Below are 22,853 nucleotides of genomic sequence, written 5' to 3'. Positions count from 1 at the left end.
ATATGCACCCTTATGGTCATAGCAGCATTTACAATAACCAAGATTGGAAAATAGCCCAAGTACCCATCAATAGATGAGTGGATAAAATGATGTGCTATATTTACACAATGAAATACTACACAGCTCTAGGAAAGAAAAAAAGAAGAAGAAGGAACTCTTATTCTCTGTGACAGCATGGATGGACCTGGAGAATATTATGCTAAGTGAAATAAGCCAGCCAGAGGAAGACAAATACCATATGTGGAATCTAATGAACAAAATAAAACCAGAGGCATGGATACTCGGAGCAGACTGACAGATCTCAGAGGGGAGGAGGTGGGGAGAACTGGAAGAGATTAGCCAAAGAACATGTATACATATATGCATAGCGATGGACACAGACAACAATGTGGCGAAGGCCAGAGGAAGGCAGCCTATGTGGAGGGGGGTCAGGGGGGAAAAAGAAGGACATCTGTAGTAGTATCAACAATTAAAAATAATACTGGATTGTTATATTGTACAACTGAAACTAATATAATGTTATTTATCCATTATACCCTAATAAAAACAATATCGTTCAAAAATAAATAAACTAAAAAGATTGTAAATTTGGAGTAGGATCAGAGTCTAAGCCATTTGACCTGTTTTTTGCAACTATAGCTATTTTTGTTTTAAAAAGTGGAGCAGTGGACCATGAACCACTTTTAAATGTTGAATTTGTTCTTTTCTCTTGACCTGGGCACAACAAATGCTTTAAAGTAAAATAAAGCCATTTATCTAGAAAGAACTTTCTCAAATCATATTTATTCTTCATAGGTTTTTCTGCCAAAGATTCCCAGCTGGAACTGGACTCCTGGAGACAACATCATCTGTTTTGCTGAATTGAAACTTGAATTTATTGCCCAAAGCTGTTTGGTGCCAGGCTTCTGTACATTTTTAACATCTTTATTTCTTGAGGAAAACAATAATGTAACCTTGTAAATTGATGTTGAATATTGGCTCTATCCCCATGTTCTCACATATTAGGATCAGAAATAGATGTAAAAAATCGAGGAAAGCAAGAAGGCCCCAAGAAATAAGATTTGAATTCTACTTGAGTTGGATGGAAGGGGTTTGAGAGGTCTAGACTGAGTACATTGACCTTGAAAAAAGTTATTCATCTTATTCTTGCCTAAGAATATTTACCTGCAAAACAGAGATCATAACTCCGCTTCCTACCTGCTCCACGATAATATGAATGTAAATGTATTCATAAATGTAGAAGCACTTTGAGTTATTGAAAGTAGAAATATAATTAATGGTTAGTTATTAGTGGAGAACTCATATTTAAATATAAATTAAATACAAAATAATAAACATGATAATAAATAATTATATTTATCAACCAAAAATAATAATATGAATAATAATTAAAATCTAATTTTCCAGGTTATTTTGAGGGCATTTCATACAGTAATAATATTAATGACCGCCTATTGACCGCCTACTATGTGTTATGCATGTTAAATACATTATGTTTTCCCTCAATAACTTTCAACATAGGATCCCAGAATGGGTCAGTGATGCTAAATAACTTGATTGTATAGTAAGTGAGTAGCAGAACTAGAATTGTCTGACCTGCGGTCTTACCACTGTGCCCTATCCCTGTGGTCGTTGGGTCTCTACAATCTCCCACATCAGGTCCTATGACACCTTTGAGAAAAATAAGCAGCTAAAAGGGGCTGTTGAAATTAATTGATATAGCACAGAGTATGGCCTTTGAAAAATGCCATTCCCAGGAAATGTTCTAACTCTCAGCTGGACCTGGTATTCTATTGTCCAATGGCCCTCCAGAGATTGACCTTTCTCTCCTTTTAATTACAAGTCCACCTTTCCCTTTTCTACATGCAATTTTCCTCCCAGTCTCTCTTCACACTTTAATTCCGTTTTTCAATAAACTCAGAGAATGTTTGCATTTTTTCTGATTCCTTTTCTGGTGCTATTAATGAAAAGCAAAAGAGGTGAATGATACTCTGGCCAGAAAAATGCTAACTGCAACACACAGAATTCTTCTGCGGTTCCTTCTGTGAATCTGAGGAGACATGATATACAGATAAATAGAAATGGCCATCAGGCAGATGGAAATGAGCTTCATGCTACCACAGTGACCACACTTTGACCTTCATTTAGTGGTCACTGTGTGTGGCCTAGGGAGTGGCTTGTCAGGAAGTCCTCTTTGGGTCCTATGCTTAGAAAGTGGAAGTTAACTGCCACGTCTGTTGTGATGATTGCAATGTTAATCTTTATGGCTGGACAAAATAAAAGGAATGAGTTTTCCATCTGAAGACCTCATCGTTCTCATTGAAATATAGGAGGCAGAAATGCAAAACCAGCTCTTCTGTGCATTTCTTTTTCTTTCTTTCTTTTTTTTTTTTAATTTTATTGTATATTTTATTGTTGGTGCTATTACAGTTGTTCCATTTTTTTCTGCTTCACACCCCTCCACCTAGCTCTCCCTCCACTTCCAAAATCAGTCCCTTCACCATTGCCCATGTCTATGGGTCCTTCATGTATGTTCTTTGACTAATCCCTTCACCTTCTTTCAATCAGTCCCCACCCCCCACCTCCCCTCTTACCGCTGTCAGTCTGTTCCATGTTTCTATGCCTCTGGTTCTATTTTGCTCATTAGTTTATTCTGTTCATTAGATTCCTCTTATAAGCGAGGTCATATGGTATTTGTCTTTCACTGACTGGCTTATTTCACTTCACATAATAGTCTCCATCTTAAGTTGTAATCTCCTCACTGAGGATGGTTATCTGTCATTATTCATCACAAGATGGTTTTTAGAATATGGAAATTGAGAGATATTTGTGGTCATGAACATTTTCCTTTAGAACTAAAGTCTGAAACTCACTTTCAGAAATCCCAAACTGGGCAGAATGAGACAGAGCAAGACTTTAATGCTGTATGCTGCTCTGGTGCTTTAAATTCTATAATCAACTATTTACTTAGGTTTAATGACCAAGACTCCAGCATCTTATGCCCCACTTTTCTCAGATTGGGCACTTAACTTTCTCTGTCAGTTTTTCTATAAATGAGTCATTAATCTCATAACCAGATTTTTCAAAGTATTGAGTTAAAATTTGTAAAACTTCTGAGTGCTCAGATCAAAAGGCCTTGGATCAATAGCATGTGGTTGTTTGTTTGTTTTTACTATATTGAGTATATTATGGGAAATTATAGTTCAAAAAGCAATGTAGTTGGTTTTAGGCACCAAACATTTCCTTATAAGCTTAAATCTAATCCAGCTGATTTACTTGAACTCCCCAATTCTACTATCCAAATCCAAATCCATCTTGCCTTACTGTTTCCGTTTCTGACCTTTTAAAATTAACTCAGGAAGTCTTCTCTATATAAGCCAGTTTCTTCAGTCATGGGGACTGAAATAGTGGTATGAACTGCCCAATATGGTAAGCCCTCCTCAACGGGGGAATTTAAGAGTGTGGGAAAAGGCAGGACTCAGTTTAGCTGAGTCTTGGGAAATGGTGGCGGTGGGGGGGGGGGTGGCTGGATTGCATGAAATGGTGGTCTTTTTCAGCAGAGCAGAAATATTTGTGTTTTTGTTTTTTGTTTTTCCTAAACCACAAAATAGCCATTGGAGAAGTATTTCTGAACTGGCCTTAGCTCTCCATGGCTACAATGTTTCAGTGTTCATAGAAATTCCAGACTTTTAGCGGAGATTCTGGGCTTTAAGGGGCCTGTCCACCATGTCAGAAGAGCGGGTAGAGATTCTCGTGAAAGCAGTTGGGGGACCATGAGGAGGACACAAGGAGAGCATGACAAAATTTTGAGGGATCTTACACAAATACTGAAGATGAGTGACCCAACTGCCCCAGTCCCCTCAGGCCGAATTTAGCCTTTTTGAGAGATATCATTCTCCCTTCACATCTCCCATTTCTCTAGAAACCTACTGCTATCCTTGATTTTTACATTTGTATTTTCATTAATCAGGGTGGCTCTTTGAGTTCATCTGAATCCATGGAGGGATCAGATACTGAGCAGAAACCATGTATATTTTTTTCTTTGTGGTAAGTGGTTAGGAACATTCCTCAGAGATATTACAGGATGATTCTAGACCATTGTCATAATGCAAGTATCTCAATAAAGTGACTGGTAACCTTTTTGATGGTGTAGGGCTTTGCTGTCAATTTGTAAAAAAATGCAACACTTGTAAAAAATACATCTAAAGTGCAATCAAGTCAAACACAACAAAATGGGGTATACCTGTGGTTAGTTAAAAAATAACGTGTTTTAAAAAACCAATCTTAAACAGCCATATCTAGGGAGAGACAATTTAGATTCTATGTTATCCTACCCATTTTATCACTGACTCAAAAACCAGTCTACGTTGCTGAAATTAATTAAGAGAAGAATTCTAATTTCTAGCAAGGAGTCTTGGGTGCCCTATGGGAAGAAACTAAGTTATGATGCTTCCACTTCATTCTGAGCTCTTTAGTGAAAAAGACTGAGTTGTGTGTTACAGTTTTAGTTCTTCCTTTGACATTTCTCCAGTTAAACACTAGGACAAATCTCCTTCCTGTCACTTAAGTGCAATGGATACTGGTTTTCTGCTTAGCAAAATATGCAACTTGAATGATAGCATCCCATATTCCATGCCAAGAGCTTCATGTGGCATGATTGTATATTACAGGTTTGTCCCAAACAACCCTGGTAAAAAATTTTTTTAAATAGCCTGAAGAACAAAATCCTGACTGAACATCTCTGATGACTTTGCTGGAATGACTTTTCCTGAAGTTTCCCGGTAAGTTAAAAGAAACACTTTCCTCATTTCTTCATTCAGGGACATTCTTTCAACAATGTTCACTGATGATTCTCTGTAGGTCAGTCTCCATGACAAGCACTGAAGATATAGGACTAGAAGATACAAGAATGAATAAGCCTGAGTCTTTGCAACCTAGAATTTGGGGGACAATTTTACCTGTGTCCCAGTTGGCACACTGGCTCTGAGTTACCTCAGGCTGGATTCACTTACAAGGGGAGATTCCACATTTGGGAGGCCCTTCCTGTGCCGAGGTACTGGCGTTCTCCCAGGGGTAGAGCACCACGCGTTGGTGGTAGTATCGTGAAGGGGCACCCTGCTGTCCCCTTTTCCCTCACAACTCTGTCTACCTTCCCAGGCTCTGCTTTGTGAAGCTGCACCTCATGCTGATAGCCGTCGAACACAAATCCGAGTCTTCCGGTTACGGGTAGCAATGAGGCTTCGAACCTCTTCAGTTTTTTGTTGTTGTTGTTGTTTGTTTGTTTTGTTTAAGGAGAATTGTATTATTAAGAGTTTTCCAAAGAATACAGCCATAACTAAGCTTTCTGGCATTTGTTGAGAGCCAGTCTATTGGGCACCCAGCTTGCTGTGGTGCATTCGGTATTATCTCTAACGACTGGGATTAGGATGGTTACCATGAAGGGTAGACAGGAACCTTGCCTTTGTTCCTATGACCCTGCCCCTGTCCTCATCAGAGGGGGAGAGAAGAAATGGTCACCTTCTCATATCTGTTCCTCTTAATGTATTACTAGGTCTTACAAATCTTGACCATGAAACCATACCATGAAATAGAATTATTTATGATAAAAATGTTCTCACGAACTCTAGTCTTAGAAACAAATCTGCAAAGTATGGCAAAATGGGAATTTGACTGCCCTACTAGATAAAATCTCCTGTGAATGGGGAGGTATAAGAAAGAGATAACGTTACCAGCATTTCCTGAGAGCCCATACTGGATGATAATAAGAAGTAAGAAAAGTTATCCATGTAATAAAAAATAAAACTTAGGACGAACAGAGAATCAGCTACAATGATATATAATGAGAAGATGAGGAAAAATAAAAAGGGAGACTTACATGGATGGGAAACAAGAAAGCCATTGGCTTATGTTTGGTTTTCAGTTTAAAACTACCTTGAATTAAATTAGAATTCACACACTAGAATCTAGTCCTAATTATGATTTGCTAGCCTGGTGGCCTCGGCAAAGTGTTCATCCTCTATAAAGTGAGGAACTCATGTTAATGACCACCTGAGACCCATTCCAGCTCTAAAACTGACATTACCAGGAACCCTGCAATTGCAAGGAAACAGTTAAAATTCAATAATTTTGAGTGATAGCACATGGACTACAAAGAAATGATTTTATACAAAAGGTTGGAAAGAACAACAGTTCTGTGTAAGTAGAAAGCGTGCAGAAGAAATCTGGGCAAGAAAATGGGGGGAAAATGGGACAACTGTAATTGAATAACCAAAAAATAAAATTAAAAAAATAATAAAAATAATAATAATAAATAAAGTAAGCTGAAAAAAAATGATTTTGAAAAAAATAAGGTTACTATAAAAAAATTGATGTTAGTTATCCAATATCTTTGCCTTTAAATAAATTTTTTACTGAAAAAAAAAAAAAGAAATCTGGGCAAGAGAAGTCAGCAGGGTACAATGCAAAGCAAGTCATTAAGGAGAGAATAACAAGTAGTATTGTCTGGCTGGCTAAGTTCTGTCTATCAATCCTGCCATGCTCAAGAAAACTCTCAAAATCTAAACTTAAACCAGGCAGTTTGGATTTCAGACCAGCCCAAAACTCACTCAAGTTTTAACATCGTTTTGACTTTCAACAATCCAGCTACACATCAAAATTATTTACAAAGTTTAAAAGATATATAGATTCTAAAACCCACTTCTGAACTTTGACAAAAATCAAAATCTCCAAGGGTGGGATCCTGAGAGTTTTTAAAGTCACCAGGATATAGTAAGCTTATTCACTGGCATTTGGAATCTACTGGAACAAACGCTTTTAAGATCCATTTCAACTCTGATGTTCTAGATTTCTATAAATAGTATTAAAATGACTAGTAGGACATATACTGGAAACACAAATATCTATCGAGCAACTAATTTCTATATATATAATTGAGAGGTCCTGGTGCTATTTACTATCTAGCACACATCTACCAACAATGAAAGAGGAACTTGTTCTAACATAGATTTAACTTTGGGTTCTCACCAAGAAGTCAGGTGAATCAAAGAAATTAAATCCTGATTTGGCAAAGATACTGCCAATAGCAATCTCAACATGAGTGCTATTTCATGGCCAACAGTGCAGTGGGCACTTTCCTTACATTAACTTCTGAATCCTCACTACGGTGCTGTGAGATGCACACAATTATGAGCTCATTTTACAGAGGAGAGGGCTGAGGCCCAGAAAGGTTAACTAAGTCCCCAGGCTCACAGTGCTCCTAAGTGGCAGAGGCAGAACCTAAATTCAGTCTGGCTCCAGGGCCTGCACTTCAGATCACCAAGCTGTACTAAATCCACCATAGCCACATATAAGTGGAAGGAAAATAGCGCATATTAATGGCTGGGCTTTGGGCGAGTGTATTGAAACACAGATGGAAAACCTCTTTTCTTACATTTTATTTTCTCTTCTAATTAATACACTTGAATATACTCTAAGACTTGCAAAACCCCTGGATAATCATAAAGATTTGTCTTGGGAAATTATTTGTCACCTGCTAAGAGATAAAGTTGGACCTGTCCCAGTTAGATATTATTCTGAGATTGTTCCAGTAGTGAACATTCTCTAGTAAAGCAACTGGCCATGATTAATGAGGAGGGGAATTAAGCAATAATTCCAGTTCAGAAAAATCTTCAAAAGTTCACCTCTTCTTTCAAATGCAGCCAGAGATATTAATAATGACAATATCTTCATAACTAAATATTAAATAAGAGTTCAAAGGACCATCCCTTTTTAACAAGGAGATATGAAGGTACAACTAAGTATATGTTTGCCAGCTAGTGAACTTTAACCAGTGCTATTTGGGGTGGGAGGCACAAATCCATGTTTTTTCTTGTTTTTAGTTAAAACAATCATTCCACTCATTAATATTAGTCAGAAAATACTCAGAAAATGCCATCTGATGTCTTAGGTAATAATCTGCCTGCTCATAGCTATTCAGCATCTTTCTTCTCTTGGCATTGGACTGAAGAGCTTTGTTGTGCAAGTCCTTTTATTTTTGTAAGGCTCTAACACTTGGAAGTTTCTTGGGCATACCCTAATAGCAGAAGAAGCTTTGCCAAAATAAAGACTTAACCTCTTCCCAATGTGAATATCAAAGGAATGTGTTTTTAAAGGACGGCAGGATACTTTCATCAGGCACAAATGAAGCGCAGGGAGTTATAGGATTGTAAGACCTTATCATACCAGAGGTCTGAAGAAAACAAAAGATCTGACAAACATACGGAGAAATGTGAAAAACTCAAATAGTCATAATAGAGTGCTGCCTCAAGGAATATCATGAAAGAAATTTATAGGACAGCATTTTTAATCACACAAACCATAAGAAAATGGAAAATCAAAATGTTCAAGTAATGTAGAAATAGAAACAATTCATGTGGTTCCTATTCTCAAAAATCTTGCAATTGGGAGACAAAAATGAAGTCAAAAGAAATATACAAGTTCAGAAAATGGCTTAATTTAATTTGAAAGGTCAAGTAACCTAAGAATGAACACCACTAGTGAGTCCAGCACCTGTGTGACCTTGGCCTAGATGGTAATCAATAGCCTAAATCATCAAGGCTTCATACATCTGAGTTGGTTTGACCATCTCAGAATCAGTACACAATCCAAGAAAGAGCTTACCCTTAGCTCAACTGTGTACACAGCTCAGGAGTTGCACTGTGACCTAGCTTCCCTTCTAACATTTAGCAGCGATCAGAATATTAAACACAGTCAAATCCACATTTTCTGTCATATTTAGCAGTAAAAGGGGATTGAGGCCTGTTAATTCTGTAATTTAGAGAATCCATTGGTAATGAAACACCAAATATTGGCACAGAAATTGGAGGGAAAAATTACTGCATTTTTATTTTCTGTCTCTAGTGGTCTGATACTAAATCCACCTGCACAGGTTGAGCTACATAAGAACACTTTAGGTTTCTTTATTGCCGAATCTGCAAAGGCTGTCAAAAGGTAATTTTTTTATTACTTTATGTGGAGAAAGTCCTAAAGTACATACAACTTAATGGCAGGCAGATTGAGTCAGCGCCATGCTTCCCTAGTGTGAAGCCTCACATAAGTCATTCTTGATTTGCTCTTATTGTCCAGAGCCTTCTTTTACTGTGCTACCTGTCACAGTGACGTGCATTCTCCTGAGATAATTCGGAAATGTAGCTGCAAGAGCAAGAACCATCGGCCCTTCACAGGTAACTGCACTTTATATCTGTCTGTCCCCAGCCCAGCTTCTGGGGGTGTGGCCAAGGAAATAGGAGAGGTCTCCCCTTAAAGGATAATGTCCATTTGAACTTGACCAGGATGTGGCAGACATTTCCCCACTGGGCAAGGAAGACATGAGAATCAGTCTTTTAGAGCTGAAAGCAACCTTACTAGTTATCTGGTTCAACCTGATCACAGGCCAGGTGAAGGAGTCTGAAGGAGAGGCATCAAGGAGCAGGTCCATGGGGCTTCTCGTGCTGCCATTCTGCATGCAAAAGTAAAGGCTCTGTCTTAACCCTGTCTTTGCTTTTTCTGAATCTTTCAATTTCCCCTTGAGAATCTAAGACAGTCTGGGGCATAGGAAAAAAAATTCCTAAGATGGCCACGTACAAGCCCAAAAGAGAGGCCTCAGATGACACCAACCTTGCCAATACTCTGACCTTGAACTTCTAGCTTCCAGGATAGTGAGAAAATAAATATGTTTTTAAGCGGAAAGTGAAAGAAAAATATCCCTATATAATTTTCTGAAATGCTTTAGTCTGAAGAATATTATTAATTAAATGGGCTTTAAGACCCTGTTATGGACTCAGAAGTTAAATGTTGACTCTTTGAATTCTATAACAATATGAATCTTTTTTGAGGTAGTAGATGAAGCTGACTAAATATGGGAAATGTCCCACTAAAGAAGGTGTGAATAAGAAAGAAAAATATGAATGGTTTCGTGCAGTAGACATATCCCTACACACACACAGTGTGCAAGTTAAACTTTTGCAAATAAATTATACACACTCATGTGCTTGCACTGCTATCAGTCATTTTGCAAAACAAAAATGTTTTATAAAAAGGTGTCCTCACCCTTTTATTTAGCTAACTTTTAAGTGTGGTTTTACTATAAATATTTTAAAACAGAAAGTTGCCTTCATATTTGTATATATACCAAATTTTACCCATTTCTATGACATGTATTTCATAGTATCAAAGGAATAAATTAGTAAGACTTCCGAGTTACATTCTAATCTTTGATGTAGTACCACATTCCTCAGGACTCTTTTATTCTCAATAATAGAATCATTTCTTCTTTCTGCTCCATACGGCTCCTCAGTCACCACTCATACCCAGCCTATTCCATTGGATTCAAGAGAACTCGATTAATCTGGATGGAGACTTAAACAGCAGGCAATGAGTGAACCAGCTGTTCTTGACTTCAATCTGCCAGATGATGGCAGCAGAGTTCCATGAAATGCTCAGTGATCTGGTGGCTAGAGAGCGGACTTGAGTGTGCATTTGAATCTGGAGAGTTAGTTCTAGCCAAAATGTTCCAACGAGGACATCATTATAGAAGCCGACTGCTTTGCCGTATATATTGAAAATCATGAAAATATCTGGAAATTTTCCCAGAGAATTAACTTTCAGAAAAGGACTTAGAAACTTACCAATGGATGCCAAAATTGATACTTTACTGACTTGGGATTAATACCAAGTCCAGGTTGAATATTTCACATTTCAGAGCCAGATAAAGGGTATCCCCAGTCTACTTCCTTCAACTAAGTATTAGACTAAGCTAATAAAGTTTTCTCAGATCCACAATTTCTTCCTCCTACTATGCCAAGTGAAAATTCAGAAAACTTGAATTCTGACAACAGCTGTCTGTACCACTCATTAGCTGTGGTTTAAGAAAAAGATGTTACTTTGGGGGATTTGGTGTCATTTCCAAACTTGGAACTTCTCATCACCTGTATGGCCCTTTTTCATTCGGACATTCCAGCAGTTTTCAATCGATACACCACAAAAAATTTTAAAACATGCAATACCTGACTATTTAGTCAGGGGCACTGACCTTTTCCCCCTTAGATTGTCAGATGAAAAAAATGAAAACAGCCAACACAACAATAGCAATCCAGTGTGAATGAATAAAAATAATACTTATTTTTTTGTCAGATAAACATAATATATATTTTTATGAGCCACAGAATTTTAGTAATTAGTTTATGTGTGTCATGAAATGAAAGAGGTTGAAAATTGCTGTGATAGTCTAGGTTTCATAATCCCTCTACCTTTTATTACTTTCATTTTTCCAACCTAGAACCACACCAGAGGTTCTCCACTTCCACTGAAGTTCATAATCTACACAGTTTTAGAGAGGAAGCAGCGTGCAATGGTTAGAGCGCAGATTCTGTGTTGGTCACTCAGCTGGGGGACTTAGGGCAAATTATTTAAGGTCTCCCTATGCTTCACATTTCTGTAAAATGTTGATAATAATATTATGTATCTCAGAGGATTAAAAGAGAATGTTAGTATATAAAGGTATACAAATTGAGTATATTAATATAAACAACATTAGGACCAGTGCCTGGAAAATGGTAAGTACAACATATATGTTAGTCATCATATTACCTATGTGAATAGAAAATGAATTCCTATTTTTTCTAACCAATGAAATACAGATGAAGTAAAAATTGGCAGAGAAGTTCTAGTAGGTTATACTTATTATACCCCATTCATTAGCATGAAGACTAATAGGGCTAGCCTTCAGAGCAGGAGGAGTAATTTTCTTTCCCCTTTTCTGTTTAATGTAAGTTAGATAAGTCATTGGGCAGGAACTTTCCTAGTGCCAGTTGAAGAGTTCACTGCTTGCTCTTTCACCATTGACATCTGGAATGCTGAAGGAAGGTCTTGGAGGAGTGATCCTGAACCAGGGCAAGGAGAACATAAGAACCTTCACAGTATGATGGAGTGGAGGGAGTGGGCAATGTAAAATGGCCTTCCCTCAGGAAAGTTGTGGCCAAATGCCTCTGATCCTGACCCCCTGAGAACTTTTTTAGAGCTCATTAGAATGCTAATTTTTGTAATGGAGTCACACCTGAAAGGGAAATTATGAAAATGAAATTGGGAAGAGGGCATGAAAAGAGTTAGAAATAATCTGAATAGGTGGCCCAAACTTGAATTAACTTCACTTCACAGTTTTCTTAAGGTTTGGCCCTGGGTCACTTTTTACACAAACATCCAAGACTAACTGACCCAGGAGTCACCCCAGCCAATGTTCCCTAGGGAGGAGAGTTCTAAACCTAGAAGGTAGAGATATGACCACCTAAGGACCCTACCATCTCCCTAGAATGGCTTACCTAAGCAGCTCTGAAGTCATTAGAGCTCTCCACCTGTACCAGTGGCCTTAGGTAGGAGGGAGAGTAGGAGGTGTTTCTGTGTGGCTCTTCTCTAAGGCAGGGTCATCATCACATGTCCACTGAATACCAATAAAAAGGAAAGCAATTTGGTAGTAAGTCCACAAAGAACATAGAGAAATACCTTGAATTCCTATATTCATGACAGTTGTTACTGTTCTTTCTAATCCTACAGTTGACTCTGGGGCTTTATATTCTTTGGCCTTTATTATTCATCTCCACCTCAGCTGTGACCCCCTTTATTTCTCATTCCAATGATTACAGCAGCTTTCTAGCTACTTGTTCTTACCTAGAATATATGATATCACTTTTTAGGTGTGTGATAATGATTGGTAAATGTAAAATTTTGAAAATAACTTCAACAAATTAGCTACTTAGTAAGTTGAATAAGACTCAGAATTATCCAAACAGTATGGGAATTATTTTCACTCATTTGAAAATATGGTAAGATTTATTGAGGAAAATAGAAAAGGGTAGAATTATTGCCATCCATTTGTCCTGTCTTAACATGTGATCTTATCATGCATGCCAGGGAGGGAAAATGGTTGCATATAGTTTTCAAGGAAATCACTTCTTGAAGAAGAGAGAAAGATAATGATAATGTTGGCCACATATAGGACTTACCACTTTTTTTCAGTCATTCACCGGTCTTAGATGCCATGTCTTTTTTGATGTCTAATGCTTTATTTAAAAACTTATTTTAGAATATCCATAGGGAAGTCATATTAAGTTGTGACGAGACATTATCAGTCCAGCTAGAATGTTAGACAAAATCCATTCCATTTTTTTCTTGTCTAAAATATAAAAAAATTGCCCTGGCTGCTGTGGCTCAGTGGATTGAGCATCGGCCTGCGAGCCAAGTGTCGCTGGTTCGATTCCCTGTCAGGGCACATTACTAGGTTGCACATCAGGTCCCCAGTTAGGGGTGCAAGTGAGAGGCAACCACACAGTGAAAAAAATAAATAAATAAAATAAAATATAAAAAAATAATTACTTGCACACTGTCAGTGATAGATAAAAATACAAATAAATAAAATTGTCTTAAAATGAAGTCAGAGAAATTTAAGTTACTCATCTACTGCCTCGATAGAGGTGACTTTGTCTTCTTATTCTTATTTTATTTTTTGCTTTTTTTTTTTTAAATGTTCAAAGCTGCTTAGAAACTGGGAACAAGGGCAATGATAGATTCTTGCTCATTCTTAACTGCCCTGTCTGCATGCTGGTAGAGAGAACACTTTTAGACTTTTTTTTCTTGAAGGTCATTAGGATTATAGAATTCAGAGTTGAATGCGTCCAAAAGAGATTGTGTGTGCCAATACATCTTTTGCCTTCAGGCTGCCAATGCACAGCCAGAAACTTTGCCAATCCTCATACAGGCTGTTCTTTCCGACCCCCGCATCCATGCACGTACTTCACTAATTATGAAAGCTTTCAAAATTATACACATCATTAATGTGTTTTCAGAAGAGATTTTATAAAGAATGACACAAGGGAAAGTTCAAAGCTTTAGCAATAATTTCACACCCCTTTTTTAGTACCTGGCAAATGTCATTGGCTCGAGTGTTAGGCTTTGAGAAAGCAGAGACTTCCCGAAAGTTCTATTGTTCCCAAGCCAGTTTGAGCATGTTGCTTTTTACATTCCATAGCTCAGCTTTCTCTCACGTGTCCTAAGCCACTAGCCTTTAAAGACTGACAGTTGGTAACACACTAGTTCTCACTCAGACTTTTCTTCAGATATTCCCTTCCTGGGCCATTGCCCCAGGACCAAAGATAACCACAAAATAAGAAAACATCAGTCAACCCAAAAGCCCCGTCAAGCCTCCATATGTAAGTGGAGGCTTCTGAGGATTACCGGTAGGGAGCAGTCTTATGCCTGCCTGACTTTTGGCACACCTGTGTGATGCAATTACTGCTGGTTTAAGCCAAAAACTCACACACCCATAGGGATGTGCCTCTTCTTCCAGAAGTGTGTTTTGACTCAATTGATATTTTCTGTGGATTAGAATGGTTCAGAAAGAATTACAACAAAAGAAGAGGATACCAAAATTTTTGTTGTGGCTTTTTCTGTCTGCTGTTATCCAACACCTGATGATATGTGGGTTTAAAGCCTTGTTCCATGTGAACTCCCCATTCTGAGTAGTCTCAGTACTGAAATGATTCTTAAATTAACACAGGAGGCAAAGGCCACGTGTCTTTTCTCTACTTGGGTGGGCGAGGGAAGAGGAATATCAATGATGGCTACTCTTTGAGTGTGTCCCTCACCTTGATAACTTCTTCTCAGGCAATCTTCCCATCTTTGATCAGGTTCAGGCAAGCAGATAATGCAGTGTCCTTGAAGAATGAAAGAGAAGCATTTAACTTCCTAAGCATTCTTTGGAATGTTTTTCTTTTTTAATCATAACACCAAATGCCAATTTACCAATAAAGGCTTCCTATCCAAATGTGTTGAAAGGATTCCTAGGTTGAATGTGGGTTCTGAAGTAAGAATGTCATCATTGTGCACCAGCATGTGGGTGCAGGAAGAAGTAATGGCTCATGCGCCAGCTTTCCATTTCAGTGCAGCTTCACCTTGCTCGTGTAATTATTAAATTTCACACATTCTTCATTTTTCTCCACAATCATCCTTTGAAGTCCCAGTATTATTCTCATCTTTAAGGTGAAAAAATTATTTGATTTTGAACTTTACAAATGTTTCAAGAATTAATATTAAAAGAAGCCATGTAGGGAAAATAAGGTAATAGGAGGCAATATGCAAGCAAAATGAATTACAACCTGAGTGCTAGCTGCAGAAGGGAGAAGGGGACTCATAGTGTTTTTTTCTTAGAGTCATATAGTGGCTCTGGACCCTGCCTATAGCAGGAAGGCTCCCTAGATGCAGTGCTCTTGGGTGAGAGGGGAGGAGTGATGGATCAGAGAAATAAAGCAGCAACTCGATAGGTACTAAATTTGAGCATACTATGGCACTGAAATCCACAAATCAGTTTTCACCCACTGTGAATTCTACAGAAGGCAAATAAAGAATTTTTTATGATTTATTCTCTTAGAATTAGTCTATAATTAAGGATCCCCAGCTTCTCTCTAGTTAAGGACCTAGAAATGTCTTAACCAATAGTAACAGTTCAAAATTCCCTACAAACAGATATTATGCCAGCTCACTAAGTTTGCTGTACTATTGCAGGGCCAACAATAGTGGTAAAGACCAACAGCATGGAGGAATGTGGGACAGCAATGAGGGATTCTTTTCCAGAGGAAAAGCCAAGCATGGTTAGTGACTTGACCTCTGCCACCAGGTAAGAGTCTCAGGGAACCCTGGTCCCCTATAGTTTTCTGAGAATCACAGGGCAATAAAAATTCCACTTAAACCAGAACATTTGCTTTATCAGCTGCCATATTGACCAGTGGAATTGTTGCTCACCAACATGAATTCACCCCTACTTCTCACAGGATCATTAAGCTATGCAAATATACCTCCCCCAACACTCCTGAAATAATTTAACTTATGATAACCAAAGGTTATGTACCCAGTTTCTTTCAGATCACCCTTCAGGCACTCCAGAAATGTAAGTTGAGATGAAATTTCAATTATTCCCAAGTGGTTTTTTTATTGTTAATATATTCCCCATTTTCAATAAATCAATGATGAGATTGCCTTTGTTTTAGAATTGGAAAAATAGGGTCAGTAAATCCCTCCCCTTTCCCTACAGCTCTTTAATAAATTAAAACTGATTAACTAGAATGCAGGGTTGGAGGGAGAGAGTGATCTGACCTGTCTAGTAATTTTAAAGAGAGGGTTGATCTAAAAGTTCTATTACTCTAAACTTTATTTTGAATATAATATGTTGGCAGCATTACCGTTTAGTAGCTATCCTATACCAAGAAAATCTTCAGTGGTTGAGAAATGTTATTGTATACTGTTCAATATTATATTATCAGCAGAGCACAGTCACTATTCTCTGGCATTACATAAGGTAAGTTGAAGTGCTGGCTCTAACCTTTGTGATTTGGAGCAGGTTGCTTAACTTCTAGGTATCTCAGCTTTGATATCTTAAACAAGTATAATTGTAATGAATTCTTTATAGGTTCGTTTGTAGTAAGATTAGGTATTTAAAGCACTTTTCTTGATTCCTGACTGAGAGTAAGTGCTCATTAAATATCCCTTATTATTGCAACGATCAATTATTATGCCCAGGAAGGTGTACTGAATTGGACTGAATGTGTAATAAGTGCAGAGCCATCCAAAGATGTGGATTGTGAAAGAAATTCTTGATCTTGTTTTTGCTATAATTCACCTCTTTCTTTTACTACATGAAAACTCATGCTTTTGTTTAACTAAGGACTCTGAATGTATCACTTTAACGGAGGTTTTACTCTACCTCTTCTACAGGTGAGGCAGGTGTTAAATGCCTGAGCCACCAAAAGTGCCACCACTTCATGTGTGCATTGAGAGGAATGTAAAAGTCCTAGGAATTTTTGTTTCTATCCTTCCCTGTCTTTCATTCCAGGATTTGATGAAACTGAGACAACGTGTAAGAAAAGGTTAAGAACTGCTTAGGAGAACAGTGCTGTGAAACTTCGTGAATTTATATTTTGCCTCACTCTTAATGACAACAAAACAGCTACAGACTGGCATTGGGATTTGCAGATAAATGTATTTTTCATTTAAAATGGTTGGTAAAAAGGCATTTATTGAATACGCTATTGCTAGGTAGGCACTGTGCTTGACGTGTTTGTAGATATAAAAATCATGTTTCAACTCCTAGGCAATCTAGTTAGGTAAAGAAGGTGAATTCATATAAAATCAATCAGAAGCCAAATAAGGCAGCATTCCTTCAAATGCGGCGTTGATGATTCTAGCAGAGGTCAAGGAGGGCTGGATGGATTGTTCCAGAAAGTTTTATGTGGGAGGTGGGACTTGGGAAGATAGAAGAGAGTGGGAATATGAACTCCTGTAAAGAATGTGACATGGGCAAGGCATGGGACAAATGTGGAGCCTTCCATGTACCAGCTAGCCTGATAAGAAGTGAGGATTCATGGTAGAGTGCTGTGAAAATAACATCTCAAATTTCTTAAGTATACATTCTTTGCTACTGATACTGTGCATGTGTACATATGTGTGTACATTATGTCTACATTAATGCAAAGTTGTTACAAAAGTTGTCCAAATTGGAAAATTGTTTGGATAATATAAAGACAAGATATGTGATAACACATGAAGTGCTCCAGCCATGTTTATACTTCCACTTATTCTTTGTCATGTCTTCTCTGTGATGATAGAGGATGGTCAATTCATGGATAATCAAAGCCACTGAAAATCCTCAAATGCGATTTTAGCCATTTGGTTTAACTGACTTTTCCCATTATTCTTTAGCTCAGCCAAAAATAGTAATAATAATAATTTAACTTACTGATATTTTTCTCATTGTATTTAATTCCCCCATTGTCTATGATAAATAAGGAAATGTTCTAAAGCAGGCATCTAAAAGGAGAATTTATCCACATGACTTAGTCCATCCTCAGACTGAGCCCATCAGCCTTACATCTGGCTGGATGATCTCTGAATGTGCTTTAAAAGCCCCTAAATAAGATGAGAGAGTGATAGCTACCATCCAGATCATCTCTAAAGATCATACTTAATTCACTTATACCTTTAAAAGCAAGATATGTTCACATAAACTAGAGGTTAAGAAAAAACACTAATCAAAGTCATACTGCTTATTAGACAGTTATAAACTTTGATAGATAAGTACCTTTTCTGGGTGAATGTCTGTGATACTCCATCAATGGACTTGGTTAGCTCAGTTGATTTAAGTACGTACAGTGTTAATGAGATCAATGACAAATCCTTCTCCCACTTTGTACTATAGAATAGGGTGGCTTTTTGTTTTGTTTTTCATTTTCATTTTTTTAAAGGGCAAAGGTAACTCCAGCCAGCGAATTGGCAAACATAAGTCCTGGATAACAACAATGAGTGATAAAATAGACTTGATGGCTTAGTAGAGACAAGTAGACATTACTGAGGGAAAATGTCAAACACATGCTATGTGCTATTTGTGATCCATTTTTGGTGTGTTAACAGTATCACATTCACATACTAAAATCAGCATAATATTATTTATAGTTTTGCTGACAATGGGATTGATGCTTTTAAAGATGTAATCTTCGGGCCATCAGTGAGTTTTCTGATCAGTTCAGAAACTGCAGTTTTCTGGTTTTAGTACTTGAAGCAATACAGAAGCTCTGACTTACACAAGGTTATAGTCTGATATTTCATTGCATCCCTGGTGTCTCTCCTTTCTCAGAGAATAAGCAATGTTATAAATAGCAGTTAGGTTCTTAGACTACCAAACAAAAGTCTATTTAATAGATGGTAGTTGAATATGTATTTGTTGAATAAATAAACACTAGGTCTATTCACCTGAATCCTGTGTTTTTAAATCAAGAGGTCATGTAATATGAGAGAAGATGAGAATTTCCTTTTCCTTTTCAGGATGATAAAATTAGACCTATGAAAAATTTAATGATAAAAATGCATCTCAACCATTCCTACAACCTCTTTGTCCTTGCTTCCAGCTTCTATATTCTGGCCACCCTACTTTGGGTGAGCTGAGGGACTTTCTGACCAATAACAAAATATCCACATTGAGTCATTCAGTATTTTTAAAAGTAGGTGTTTATAAACCCAAGTTGATATTGATGGCTATCGAATCAGTGAAACAAGGAGAGACAGACATTTCCAGACAGTGTATGATAGATCTGAGTCAGGAGAAGAAAGCATTTCTAATAGAAAGGTTTGTCTTCATTGGATATATTAACCCTTCCCTAGCATTTCTCTCTCTGGGTCTGCTTAATTCAACTCTAATAGACTATATTGAAATCTGAACATACTTTTCCACATAACTTCTCTGTCTGAGTTTTCTACAGAACCTGATCCCATGAGGTCTGAGCAGGTACTTTTTTTCCCATTCTTTCATATTAACTTTTTAAAATGTCTTTTCCTTGCAATAAGCATACACTTTTCTATTTGAATAAAATATAGTCCATAACTAAGAAATCAAAAGCATATACCATTGGTATGAAGTTTAATAAGCATTTTATCAAGTTTCAATATGAAGTCCAAAGAAAACAATAATACAATAGGTATCCATAGTTACAGGTATAGATATGGGGTAGGGATAGAGGTAGACATGCAGAAATAATGTTTTTAAGCAAAATGAGCCTGAGTTCCAAAGACAGATGAAATAGTTTGGGTGGCACAGATTATAGAAGAATAAGAATTGCAAAGGAATGAGTGGGTACTTTCCTTTAGACCCTCTAAGCACCTCTTTTCTAGTTTTTGTCTTATACTTACGCAGGCAAAAATTGGATTTCTGAGAAGCAATGTGACACAACTCTAGCAAAATACCATCTGTTTATGAATAATTTATCAAGTATGTATTGAATAAATGCTTTTTAGATTAAAAACAATATTTTATTATTACCTGAAAATAGAAGGCAAAAAAAAAAGCTTCAGGCTTCAGAGAAGTGTCAGAGTAATGCCACAGAAAATTCAACATATCCCTCCGTTACTTTTGTGGCCCTCACCCTGTCTGTTTGACTCGCTTAGGAGGCTATAATAAAGGAACGACAAAACCCTTTTAAAAACCTCTTTGTGATTCTGTGGACAGATATTAAGAAATACGAAGTAAAATTCTCCTAGGACTTGTGGTTTTGGAAATTTCCACTGATTTAGTGAGGTGGTAAGATGAGGAGGCAGCCCTCATAACATGGGAATAAAAGTTACAGTGTGACAACTGATCATTTACTGTGTATATTTATTTGCATTAAATAATTAGTCTTTACATGTTTTATTCTTATGTATAATCTCCTAAAAGGCCAGGGTGAGACCTTGTCTGTTTAGAGTCATATATAAAAGGCCAACCTGCCAAGACAAGGTGAAGATTATGGGAAGCTTAGTCACTCTTTTTAAGGAAAACTCTATTCAAGGACTAAGGACATGACTTACATAGTTTCTACAAAAAAAAAGAAAAAAATGTGAACTAGGCAATGGCCATAGACTCTTTATTCTTACTTTTTGCCCTCTGTCTGACACTCCACCATTGCCCTTCTCAGGAGCTCACAATCCCTGCCTGTGTACTGCCCTCATCAACATCTCTTTGAACCATCATTTGCAAAAACAGAAGTTTAAAACATTAACCCATCCAAGGGTAGCTTTTCTATTCTCAGGGATCAGGTCTTCAGTTAAGGAACCAAGCCCTAACTGGGAGATTTCAGGCATCAACCGGAAGGGGAGGTATGATTTTAGGTTAGCAAACAAAAGTCAATTTAATAGATGGTCGTTGAATATGTATTTGATTTTAGGTGACACCCACACTCCAAAGGCTACTGCATAGTATGGGATGTTTGTTTTTAGATTGCAGGAAGAGTGATCAAGAAAGGGACTACCTGGTCCTATGATTGTAGAGGGAGCTCCGGAGCGGGCTGTCAAGGGTCAGATCTCAGCTCTTTGACTTCCATGTCATGTGATCCTGAGCAAGTCCCTGATTATTCTGTGGCTCAGGTTTCTCATCCATAAGACAAGTGGTACCAATGCCTTGGGGTCAGTGAGAAGATTAAGGATGAGACTCTTGGCCAAGTTCCTAGCAGAGAATAAGCTCTGAATAAATGTTAGCCATTATCACGATGCAGAAGACAGGGTTGTCCACTAAGCAATTGAACCCATCATCTGGAAACTCACCTCAAAGCAGCTCTCTGCTAAAGTTTTATGACCATTCTGCATTTGTGGCATTAAATCAACAGCATGAGTAGGAAAGAGAGACAACTTAGCGATAAATACAATTTTAATTTAAATACAAGTCAAGGCCACAGCAGAACTCATCTTTAGTAATGGGAAAGATAGACCCAGTTCCTGTCTCCCCATGAAGCAATACGCTCTATTCCTGGTAGGAATGATTTCCTTTCGTTAGCCCTTTCTCTAAGGATATGAGAATATAAGAATTTCAAGCCTATGTTAGACCCATGCTTGGCTCCTAAGGACCATGCTGGCTTTGTTAGCGAAAGTCAAGAACAGAACCAAAATCATCCTGATCTCAACATCAAATATCAGGGGTGTTCACTCAATATATTAATGGCATTCATGCAATTATCTATAACTTTTCATTCAAACTTGTCAAGAACAAGTTAGTTTTTGAGTCTGTAGTAGTCCCCAAATAATTGGGAGAACCTTTCTTACCAAGAGAGGATTAAGAAATGGCACCTTTAACAAACTCCTCTCCTTCCTGCTCCAGAACACACTTCCCTCTCCCTCCCGCTGTCTTGTCCAGTTTTGCAGCTGGTTGGTGAAGGCAAACATAAGGCAGGCAAACCTTCAGGGTTGCTGGGTAGTTTTACACCTTAGCAGCTGTCTTCGGCACATCCGCAGCTATCAGGACAATAAAACATCCAGTTAGGTCAGCTGTAAATATTGGAATTGCTTGGTAAACATGCTGGAAGATTGTGCTGACTTGTTAATGTAAGTGAAAATGTAATTAGATTTATAACACTTTTTTTCCCAAACCATAATTTACAACAACAGAAGGAAAAAAATGTCTCTTGAAACCTGCTGAAGTGTCATTATTAGAATGCACGTGGAAAGTCAATTATGCCAGAGGGAGGCATGTAAGAGAAGTGAGTTTCCATACCCTGGGATCACACCGTGGGGACTCCATATTTCTTATTTATTTATTTATTTTCCCTGCGATCTTGCCGCTGCCAAATGAAAGCAAACAGATATTTTACTTATTCCACTCTGAAATATTGCTGCAGATAGTGCTAAAAAGTAAACTGAATAACTGGCTCCCTGGAAACCTGCCCTGCTCTCCTCCAAGCCCAAGGAAAAATCTAGTCATTTCCATTTGTTTTTATTTACAAGCCTGTCCCTCTTGAAGCAATAGTCACATTTCTTAAAACATGTGGAAATTAAATATGTTTTCTAAACATTATTCTTTTTTACTCTCGAAACAAGTAGGTTATTATTGTATGTAATGCTATGGCGAACACTTATGTAATGACAAGAAATAACCCTTTTCCTTTTTTTTTTTTTTTTCTTTTAAATGAGGAGTTTCCTCTCCTCCCAGGGTCAGACTGGGAGCAGATCTCTGCCCTCAGACAGGATGGCACAGGTGCCACTTGCTTGCCCTGCCGGGGCCAGCAGACACTGGCATCTGGGTGCTGGGCTGGGCTCTCTCTGCTGCAGGGACCCCTGTGTCAGGTGAGGCTCCACCCCACTTCGAAAGGCTGGGATGCTAATCCCAGTCCTGATTTTAACCCAGACAGCTTCCTGCCCCTCTGCTTTCTGGTTTCCTCATAATGGCATGTAGGTATTATTATATCTCATCTGCATTTAAGGTACCAGGGGGGAAAAGCTAGCTTTAAAAAAATCATAAAGCAATTTATAAGTATGAAAGA

At 37.8% G+C, this 22,853-nt stretch overlaps 1 protein-coding gene across 1 annotated transcript in view; it reads left to right on the top strand.

Moving 5' to 3' along the window:
- The window catches only part of KCNU1 (potassium calcium-activated channel subfamily U member 1), a 123,609-nt gene that overhangs the window by 43,988 nt on the left and 56,768 nt on the right, over window positions 1-22,853 (top strand). The window contains 7 exon segments of the mRNA XM_090258223.1: window positions 796-948; window positions 4,671-4,735; window positions 4,737-4,781; window positions 5,158-5,226; window positions 8,899-8,988; window positions 9,124-9,221; window positions 15,589-15,700. Of these exon segments, the coding sequence (XP_090114349.1) occupies window positions 796-948; window positions 4,671-4,735; window positions 4,737-4,781; window positions 5,158-5,226; window positions 8,899-8,988; window positions 9,124-9,221; window positions 15,589-15,700 (632 nt within the window).

This window comes from Furipterus horrens, unplaced genomic scaffold, assembly GCF_987537825.1.
Source record: "Furipterus horrens unplaced genomic scaffold, mFurHor1.1.pri manual_scaffold_12, whole genome shotgun sequence".
NCBI lineage: Eukaryota > Metazoa > Chordata > Mammalia > Chiroptera > Furipteridae > Furipterus > Furipterus horrens.
Note: the sequence above shows the minus strand (reverse complement) of the source record. Positions and strands in the feature narration are given on the sequence as shown.